Below are 10,993 nucleotides of genomic sequence, written 5' to 3'. Positions count from 1 at the left end.
TGTCTTTTTGAGATAGGGTCTCCCTGTAGTCCCAGCTGACCTGAACTCACTATGTAGACCAGGCTGGCCTTGAACTCACAAGGATCCACCTGCCTCTGCCTCCTGAGTGCTGGGATTAAAGGCGTGCGCCACCATGCCCAGCTTCTTTGTGAGGTTTTAAATGTTGCTTAATAGATGTTTCTACCACCGTTAATTAGCAGCTTCAAGATGGTATTTGTGCTGTTGGTTAGAGTCCATTAGGTGTTGGAGGGATTTTATCAGGATTTTCCCCCAAAATTCTGTAATGAGGATTAATTCTATTACAGGTGGTGGTCTCATGTCTGCTAGTTTCTACATCCTGTCTCTAGATGATTCTTGGGTACAGGGCATTTCAAAGAAATGTTTCTGTTCACAAATTCATGTGTTTTTATACAGCCAGTTTTTTTCTGTAAAGGGATATGCTGGGGAGTGTTCATAAATGATTGTGCCACAGTGTGCACATGCTAAGGACTGAGTAATGTTTGTCTAAGAAGGAAGTTTTCTCAAACAGATCTTCTTTTTGTTTTTTGTTTTTTTAATATTTTTTATTTTTATGTGTGTGAGTGTATTGCCTGCATGTGTGTAAGTGCACCCATGTCATGCAATGCCCATGGAGGTCAGAAGGTTTCAGATCCCTGGAACTGAATTTACGGAGGGTTGTTAACTGCCATGTGGGTGCTGGGAATCGAACCTGGGTCCTCTGAAGAGCAGTCATTGCTCTTAACCACTGAGCCATCTCTCCAGCCCCAGCAAACAGATCTTATTTTGGAGGCTCACAATGCTTATTTGCATGTTAAAGGCATTGAAGAATCCTTGAATACATGCATTCTTTGTATAACTTCTCAGACTATGATGTTATAAGTAAGACTGCTTCCTGAGAGGTTAATGGTACTTTGTGATTAATTTCTCTTAAAAATTTTATTTTTTGATGTGTGATGTATGTGAGTATGGATACATATGTGTCATGGCAGATCTGTGGAGGTCAGAGGGCAACATTCAGGAGTCATTTCTCTCTTTTCCACTCTATGTTCCAGGGATCAAGCTAAGATCATCACACTTGCCCGGCAAGTGCTTTTACCTGCTGAGCCATCTCGCTTGCCCACGATTCATTTCATGATAGAATTTAGTTTCAAAACACTATTCTAAGCTTCTCATTGAAGCGATAAAGAACTTTTATGAAGTCAGGTTCTTGGGTTTGATAAAAACTTTTAAAGTATGGTAGTATTTCAAAATATTATACTCTGATTACAATGTTTTGGCAACTTAGAAGTTGAAAATAATCTGATTATTTCTTGTATGTTAAGTGTCTTTAATTCCTTGTGTATGTGTTTTTGGAAGTAAAAATTCACATAGAATTTGGAATGACAAATATTCACTGATTTCTGGTTTGAAAAGAACTCAGAAGCTCGGCAAATCCTCTAAACCCACCCACACAGGCTCCCTGATTTTGCACATAGAATGTTGCTTTGTTCTTCTGGGATAGTTCCCTAGTTTTTGAGACAGGGTCTCCCTGTAGTCCTAGCTGGCCTAGAACTCTACGTAGAACAGGCTGTCCTCGAACTCACAGAGATCCGCCTACCTCTGCCTCCCAAGTGCTGGGATTAAAGGCATGCGCCACCACGCCCGACATTACTGTTTCTAAGTTTTATAGCATGTAATTTAGTGCCTGAATTATGACAAGATAAATATCTTTTTATTTTATAGCTATCTTAATTTTTTTAATATGTCAAGTATTACCTCTATTATTAATCATATTTTTTTATCTCAATGGTAATGTTTTTCACATCTACTAATTAACATGAAGTGCTATCTTAATTTTTAATAAATTCTTTCATTAGAAAAATAGTTTCAAATTTAGTTAAACATTTCAAATTCTTGTAGGTCTGCTTCTAGATACTCCATAGAAAGACAGATGTCGCAGGATTTGGCTGCTGCTGGCAAGAAAAGTAAAGAATTTCATCCAGTGTTTGAACATCTTGACTCAACTCAGAATACTGAAAACAAACCTAAAGAATTTGCTGAGGAAATCGTAACAATAGTCCATCAAGTTAAAGGTTGGTATATTTTACACAAACATTAAGGATAGCACAAAAATAGTGTTCTTACTTATCACAAGATACAAATACCTGTGATCTAGTTTAATAGGAAATCTGTTGGATTTCCTCAAGCCTCGTTCTTTTTATGTATTTTCCAATAACTTTCTGCTTCAGTTGCTAGTGGTTTAGAAATCATTAGAAAGGAGAGCAGCCTACTCCAAGACATAGGCATATTGAGTACAGTGAGAAGCAGTAACTGGTAGCCTAACAAGGAGGAAGAAGCAACAAAAATAGACATGAAACCCAAACAATCCAGAAGTCTAGGTTATCTTGTTACATTATCAAAAGCCCCTGAGGGCCTTCCTGGGACTTTGTGCCACAAGGATGTTGCTATGTGACCAATGGAAAATTCCATATTTTATGACTTCAGAGAGTTGCATAATTAGTACTTTAAAGTTTTACATTAATTTGCTTTTAACTTTTGACAGGTTTATATTCACTGGAAAATTAGTGATGTAAAACAGCTTTCCCAGTGATGCTGCGTAACTTAGGCAATTGTCGATATTATAAACTACAGGTTTTTAAGAATTTCACATTTTTATTTTATACTTCTTAGTACATAATTGCATTAATCTTTTCTACCTTCATGAAACACATTTCAAAAACTAATTATTTTCTCTGCCACCCCTTAAGCTAAGGCATGTATTTTCTTTAAAGAAGATAGTTTGGAGCTGGGGCTTTATTTAGCTTGGTATTAAAGCTCTTTTCCTAGCATTTGCAAGAACTTGAATTTGATCCCCCAGACTACAGAAAATATGAGTAAAAAATTAAGTATACAGTTTGTCAGAGCCTTAGCTCCAACCCTGCTTACTCAAAGGAAGTATGATTGTTTGCAGAAAGAAAGCTAGAGTTACAGAAAAATACAGGACATTGTTCCAGAGCAGGACTAGTAAGAGAAAGGCTTGCTTGCATAGCATTCTGACAGATTAAGTCTATTCTCCTTTCTGTCGAATTAAGAGCTTATAACGTAGCCAATTTCAAAATGTCTTTGTGAGTTCCAGTTAATGTTAAAGTGAAATGGTATTGGAAGACTTTCTGTTTGTTCAGAGGTTATTTTGTTTGGCTTCTTTATTGATTTAATTTTTCCTCTTGTTGAACTGTAGAGATCTGCTCCATCCTTACTTTCCAGATAGAGTCTTTCTTATCTTGGAGAAGAAAGGCTCTCACTTTAAGAATGTCACTATTCAGGATGTCACTATTCAGGATAAGAGAGCATGTATGGCAGATAAGAAGATTAAACCCTTGGTTTCATAAATGAAGTGTTTTTTTTTTTTTAATTCTTGTCCCTTGGTTTCATAAATGAAGTTTTTTTTTTTTTTTTTAATTCTTGCTTAGGTTAGGAAAAGCACACAGCAATACAAATTAATATGCAAACTAAGTTTAGGTCCCATTTATTTTCAAAAGGGAGCAAATTATAGTGATCTCTTCTGCTTACATGTAATCCTTTAAGTAGAATCAGTTTCACATCAACATAAAACTGTTTCCTTCTTCAGAAACTTGTTTTTCACCATCTGACCTTACTCTACATGAGCGTTTTACAAAAGTGAATGACATACATGATAAGGATGCAGATGAAATGAAATTGGATTCAGATCCAGAATTTCACAGGTAATGATTAATTACTATATTCCTATTTGACTCATGAGCATAAACCTCAGAATGGATTGGGAAAGGTACAGGTTCCTGACCTTACTCCCTTGGACTCGCTGTAGACTCTGAGTGTATTTTGTACATAAAAACAAGACCAATCCAAGCAACTGCTGGATCAGTGCACATTGCAGAAATAAGTTGCATTGAAATCAGTGACATTACATGAATATGTGAGACTTTGGAAAATATTTACTTACATAACTTTAATTCTACTGTGTCTATAGTAGTGGTCTCCAGAAGTTATTGGTAAAGGGATGACAGTTGAAATTACACATTGTTTCAAGTGGTGGAGGGTACCACATTCTGAGGGCTGCAGGATGAAAATAAGTCTTCTGCTGGCACTTAGCAGAGCAGGTGATGCTCTCTATCTTGTGAGCTGAGCTGAATCAATGTTGGAATGCAGTATGTCACCAAAACAAAGCTTGCAGTTATACAGACTACTGATTTGAGAGCCACCAAAACGTTCCTATAATGTGGTTCACAGGATATCTATATACTAGGCCATATAGGTGAAAACATTCCCAATAGCAGGTTTTTATTGCTTTCTCCAAGGCATGCCATTTGATTTCAAATTCCATTCTATACTAGTAGAATCAGTGCATAACATTGTGATTATTTTTGTCCTTTTATTATTTTAGAAGAATAGATATGCCTTTGGACGATCTTCAGAGTAAACAAACTGTGGCACATGAATCATCAGAGGGGGTAAGTGAATACAGTTTTTGATAAGAGATTATCTTATTGTTAGTATACTAATGGGAAAACGGGTATGTGATGGGGAGTCCTAAAAGAAGTTCAAAGTTCAGGAAGAAACTTTGACACCGAGAAATCTGAAATTTTAAAAAAGTTCTCCAAGTGACTGATTATGTAGTCCAGGTTGGAATGAGAATACTGAGAGAAGGCAAAAAAAAATATTCTCTAAGAGGGACAGTCCTTTAGGATAATAGCTTTGAAAAATTGATCACAATGCTCTACAGTGTAAAGCTCGTAGAAAATCTGGTCCTTACCTGTTTTTCCAGAGCTTACATTTTTAAAGCTATATGTGGAATAAGTGCAGAGGAAACTGTTCCATTTGGTAATGCTTTTCTGTTTACTATTGAATGTATGAAAGAGTTTGTGGAATATGAACTAGCAAAATAAAGGAAATAATACTGAATTTCTTTATTATCATGTATTTTATGTGGTTCTTAGCCAACAACTCCTCTCCCACCTCCTATTTCTTTAGTAATTAGAAGGACTGTCTTCACTAGCTGGGTTGGAAGAAAACTGGCTTTTGTTTTGAAAGTATGATAGATTCTAAAAGAATTGCTAATTTAGCCATTGAGAATAATGTTTTTGTAGGGAAGAGATTTTAATATATTTCTGATAGAATATGTAAATAATGTTTCATTTGTGAAATGACTAGTTATTCTTAATATAGATAGGTCAGTTCACTGAGTGATATTTTCTTTAAAAAGTTTGAATTATCTTTGTAGTTAATCTACAGGAAATTACTAGACTTTAAGAATCATCTATAATTCCTGTAGTCTTACATGCTGCATTTTAGCACTCTACCATAATGTATATAGTTCATATGCTTTTTTCTTAATCTGTAACATTCTTTTTATGGAAAAGTTCTAAATTCCCCATGACCTTTTATGATTGAATACTTAAAGTTTTGATTAACTTTTCAATAACTGGTTTTCCATATTGACTTCTACATAGCATTTATTAATTTTAATGGTTGTATATTATTATTTGATTTATTTACAATAGCTTGTTAAATCAGTCTTTCCCTTGAAATTCTTTTTACATTTAAGTTTCTTCTTTCTTTGTTATTTTAAATACAGTATTTTAAATATTTATATAGATGCAACAGTTTTCTTTGGTATTAAATCCCAGAAGTAGGATTCCTGATTCATTGTTAAGAACTTTTCTGTCTATTGTCAAATACATTACAGACTATTTTTATCGGTTTACACTACCATTAGTAGGATGAGTATAAAATAACAGATATAGGACTTTTTATAAAGGTTCTTGTTAGATACCGTCTTTATGCAACTAACAGTAATGTGAATGGTTTGTCTTCTGTCAAAATTCCTCAGACTCTGGTCAAAATAATAGATCCAAATGACCTACGACATGACATTGAAAGGAGGAGAAAAGAACGGTTACAGAATGAAGATGAGCACATTTTTCCCGTAGCTAGTGCAACAGAGAGGTAATCAGTAGATGAAATACATCATGTTAGGAGGGAGCTTTTGTTTTCAGTATTTTTTAAAGTCGTGTGTGATAAATTGAATTTTAGTCTAGGGATTTGATCCTTCAAATCCATTGTATATGTTTATTAAGATGTTTTAGCTTTTCAGTGATCATCACATGAAGCTTGATTTAAACAACAAAAAACTTGTTGAGTAGGTAAATGTTTGAGGCCTTCATAATTCTAGAGAAGGGTGTATAGCTGTTTGAATAGCAGCAGGAGCCAGGACTGCCAATTCTTTGGGCTATTTAACCTAAGCACATTGAAACTAGTATGTTTTGCCTCTTAGATTCTAAATTAGTCTGAACTAGTACAAACTTTCCTGAGATCAGTACTGTTCTCTCTCAGGACCTTTCATGAATATCTGTCTATGAAATAGGCATTTATAGTAGAAAATACAGAAGAGACCTTAATTTGAATCTTGTTAACTCTGCCCTTTTTACAAACATATGGTAAACAAATTATCAGACTCCTCAGAGAGTCTCTATATGATAATGATAAACCCATCTTACTGTGTTAGGCAGCTCTACTATTAAGTGCACATTAGAAGTACATATGCCATGTGTGCCTGGCAAATAGATAATCATTACGTCAGTTTTCTTTCCCAATCTCATAACTCTTTCCAGGGGTCCTTAGTCATCTAGATTGGCCTCAGTTCTGAGAACTAGCAGGACCCATGCAACTACATGAATCCAAATGACTATGAGGAATAATTGAACGAGGCAAAATTTGTAGTTTGACCAAGTTTGACACAATTTGAATCTCTCAGAAGCAGGAATATGAATAGGAGGAGCAGTGCTAATTGTTGTTTTATAGACCTTAGTGTCAAATTTTAAAACATTTAAAATATTTGACTAGATTTTTAAATTATGTCCAAACCTAAATAGAACACATGGGACTTGTGTAAAACTGGACTTGATTTTGACAATAGGTTTTAGTCTGATTAAAAGATAGTGTAACAGTTGGGAAAAAAAAGTAAGAATCTTGTCCCTTGGTGGGTGAAAACCACCAATTTTCTAATATGATGTGCTAATACAAGCTGCCTGTCAGATGTATGTTTTTTACCCAGAAAGCTTAAGCAACACAATGCACCAAGAAACAGAACTTTTCAAACATTTACACTGATAAACCATGTCAGAAAAGCTATAAATGCTTCAGAGTATCTTTTCCCTTTGAGATGACTAGAGCTTGAAAACTGAAGTTCACCTGAGTTCAGTGCCCAGTTCTTAAAATCCTAGCTATGCAAATGATTCAGTGTACGTTACCTAGGCTCCGCTTCCTCATCTATTACATGGTACTGAAGAATATGCTTACCTCAAACTGGTGGTCGAGAGAAAGTAAAAGAATCAGTATAGTGTAGGTGATTAACATTAAATTCACTGATGTTACCCTTGAGGACAATGTTGTAGCATGCAAAAGTACTTGGTCTCTTGGGTTTTATTTGTATTGGATAGTTGATACGGCATGTGGACCCATGAGAGTTTTTAAAAATTGCAGTATTTTTTACATAAAATTCACCCCTTATAAGTAACAAGTCAGTTGTTTTTAGTATAATCACAGAATTATATAAACATCATCTATCCCAAAATATTATTACTCCAGAAGAAAACTGAACCCAGCTGTGACTCTAGTTTTTCCTTCTTCCTGTTCCTGGCAAGCACTGCTGTACATTCTCTGTAGATTTGCCTGTTCTTAACATTTCATATCAATGCTATCATGTGATGTTTGGCTTTTTGTGATTTACTCTTTCATGTAGCGTGTATTCAGAGTTCATCCATGCTGTAGCACCAGGATTTCTTTTTATGGCTGAATAATACTCCATTGTATGGATGTGCCATATATTGTTTATCCATTTATCAGTTAATGGAGTTTTGGTTTGTTTCTACTTTTTCGCTACTGCAAATAAATAGTGCTTTAAACATTTGTGTGCAAGCTTTTGTGTGGTCATATCTTCATTTTTATTTAATATATACCTACACATAGAATTTATGAGTTAGATAGCAACTGCCAAACTGTTTTCCAAAGTGATTTGCTGCATCATTTTATACTCTGCCAACATCGTGTGAGGGATCCAGTGTCTTCATGTCTTTACCAAAACCTGAGGGCTTTTTTTAATGTTATAGGGGCCAGTGAGATAGCTCAGTGGGTTAAGGCAACTGTTGACAAGCCTGACAACCTGGGTTCAGTCTCCAGAACCCACGTGTTTGAGGGAGAGAACTGACTCCCACAAGTTGCCCTCTGACTGCTACATATGCACCATGGCACATATGCCCATACTTAAACATGCGTGTATACACACACACACCCTAAATAAAAATAAAATAACATTTTAAGTGATGTAGAACTGTTCATTTTTTACTCTTAGTTCAATTTCATTATTAAAATAAATTTTATTTTATCCTTTTATTTTAGAAATTTAGTTTGTCAAAATTGATCTCATTCTTACATAATCTTTTAAGTAATTTCAGTGTAGAGAAGTTCATATAAAGCATAATATAGTCATAATCATAGGATGTAATGATTTCCTCCATGAGGCTTCAATTGAAGCATAAGTTGTATGCAGGCTCAGTGTTTCTATTTGCCTACCAGTGATTGTATCCCCATTGCTTTGAGCCCAGCCCATATTCATTGAATGAATGAAGACTTTACAGGACAAGGGGTACTGTAGTTGAAATGTGTTTCTATCTGGATTAATATTCTCTAATGCCTTCGGATATGTTGCCAGCAAGCCTAATTCTTGGGGACTCCGTCCAGTCTCTAAGACCTTGCTGTTCTCTGTTGGCTCCCCCTTCTGACCAGTCTCTTACTTTGATGTTTCCAGGAAACACTCTGATATTTCCAGGTGTTCTGACATACTATATTGCTTTCTTCTAACCAGTGTTACTAAGTCCCTTGCAATATTAATTGAGATGTGCTGCATAGGTATGGGCTGTGTGTGATTAACTAGCTTAAAAATAGTATCAACGGGGGGCTGGAGAGATGACTCAGTGGTTAAGAGCACTGGCTGCTCTTCGGAAGACCCAGGTTTGATTCCCAGCAGCCACACAATGGCTAGCAACCATCTGTAACTCCAGTTCCAGGGGATCCAATGCCCTTTTCTGACCTCCTTGGGCATTGCACAACATGGGTGCACACACCTACATGCAGGCATTACACTCATATACATAAAATAAAAATACTTTCTAAAAATAATAGCAATGAATTTCAAAAAGACATCACACTGCCTAGACTTTATTACTATAAGCATCTTATAAGAAAATATTTTTATTCATGCAATTTTAAGAATATAATCTATACCAAACTAGAATGAACTTTATACAGTTTTTTTCATATATGCAACAAAAACATTTATGTTCATTTCTTTCTTCTATGCACTGTGGATACAGTGAAAAACTACATAAAGCTCTTATCTTCTTGTCACTTGGAATTTAATGGTATGCAAAGAAAATAATTGTCAATGGAATGATAGGTTAAAAAATAAGGCAGAGGCGGAAATTTAGTAGGAAGAGTGATACGTGATTTTTAAAATATTAGTGGACATATGAATTGATTGAAGAAGTTAACCAGCCACAGGGTTACCTTTGAGTATATTTCAAAGTAGGGAACAGCAAATTCAAAGATATAAGGCCGGAAGCATGGCTGTTCTAAATTAAGGACTAGAATTAAGTCTCGTGTGGTTGCAATATAGTAGAAAAGGAGAAAGGGGCTAGAGAGATGGCTTGGTGGGTTAAAGAATTTGCCAAACAAGCCTGACTGACAACTTGGGTTCAGATCCCCAGGATAATCACAGAAAGTTTATGGGCTACTTTATGAACAACAGGATCCCCTGTCTCAAACAAAGTGGAAGATGAAGCCCAACAACCAAGGTTTTCCTCTGACCTGCATACATGTGGTGTGACACATGTGTATCTGTACCTACATCACATACTACACCACATAGAAAAGGATGAATGTAGATGAGGCCAAATATGAAGGACTTGGAAATACATGAAGACTATTTTACACTGAGTGAAATTGGATACTTTCGAGATTCTAACTAAAGAAAAGGCATAGCCTCCTTTAAATTGTTTGTTTGAAACAGGGTGTCTCTGTAGCCTCACTATGTCGACCAGGCTGGCCTCAGTCTTACAGAGATACACCTGCCTCTGCCTCCAAAATTCTGGGATTAAAGGCATACACTACCACACCCAGTCTATTCGCCTTTAAATTTTAAAAGGATCACTATGGTTGCTGGGTAGAGAATGGACTGTAAACATTACAAGGAAAAAAAAATAAGAGTCACTCTGTTTTTTTCACTTGGCATAATGCTTTTTAAATTTCATCCATGTTATGTCTGTGTCATGTGTCAGAGCTGAACAGTCTGTTGGCTGGATATACCACATTGTGTTTTTCTGTTTATGAACGTTGGTGTTGTTTCCACCTTTTGCCTATTATAAGTAGTATTGGTTATGAGCCCTGAGTGTACCGTCTTTTCTATTGTAGTCATTCTATTCTAGTGGGTGTAAGATGGTGTCTTATTGTGGTTTTTGTTTGTTTTGGTCTTTTTTGAGACAGGATCTCTTTGTAGTCCCAGCTGGCCTGGAACTCGCTGTGTAGAACAGGGTGGCCTTGATCTCACAGAGATCCTCCTGCCTCTGCCTTCCAAGTGCTAGAATGAAAGTGTGCACCACCATGCCTGGCTCTTTGTGGTTTTGATTGGCATGTCCCTAATGAAGAATGATGTTGAACGTCTTTTTATATGCTTACTGGACATCCTTTGCCTATTTTTTAAAATATTTTATTTTTATTTTATTTGTATGAGTGTATTGCCTGCATGTATGTGAGTGCACCCGTGTTGTGCAATGCCACAGAGGTCAGAAGAGTGTTTCAGATTCCCCTGGAACTGGAGTTAAGGACAGTTTGTAGCCGCCATGTGGGTGCTGGGAATCGAACCCGGGTCCTCTGCAAGACCAGTCAGTGTTCTTAACCACTGAGCCATCTCTCCAGCCTC

General features: G+C 36.1%; 1 protein-coding gene across 1 annotated transcript in view; it reads left to right on the top strand.

The window, feature by feature from the left end:
- The window catches only part of Bclaf3 (BCLAF1 and THRAP3 family member 3), a 64,797-nt gene that overhangs the window by 28,486 nt on the left and 25,318 nt on the right, over positions 1-10,993 (top strand). The window contains 4 exon segments of the mRNA XM_029564793.1: positions 1,900-2,072; positions 3,608-3,722; positions 4,403-4,469; positions 5,849-5,964. Of these exon segments, the coding sequence (XP_029420653.1) occupies positions 1,900-2,072; positions 3,608-3,722; positions 4,403-4,469; positions 5,849-5,964 (471 nt within the window).

The sequence above is a fragment of the Nannospalax galili genome, unplaced genomic scaffold, assembly GCF_000622305.1.
Source record: "Nannospalax galili isolate Female #2095 unplaced genomic scaffold, S.galili_v1.0 scaffold217, whole genome shotgun sequence".
NCBI classification, from domain to species: Eukaryota; Metazoa; Chordata; class Mammalia; order Rodentia; family Spalacidae; genus Nannospalax; species Nannospalax galili.
The sequence above is the reverse complement of the archived record's forward strand: the minus strand, read 5'-3'. Positions and strand labels throughout refer to the sequence as shown.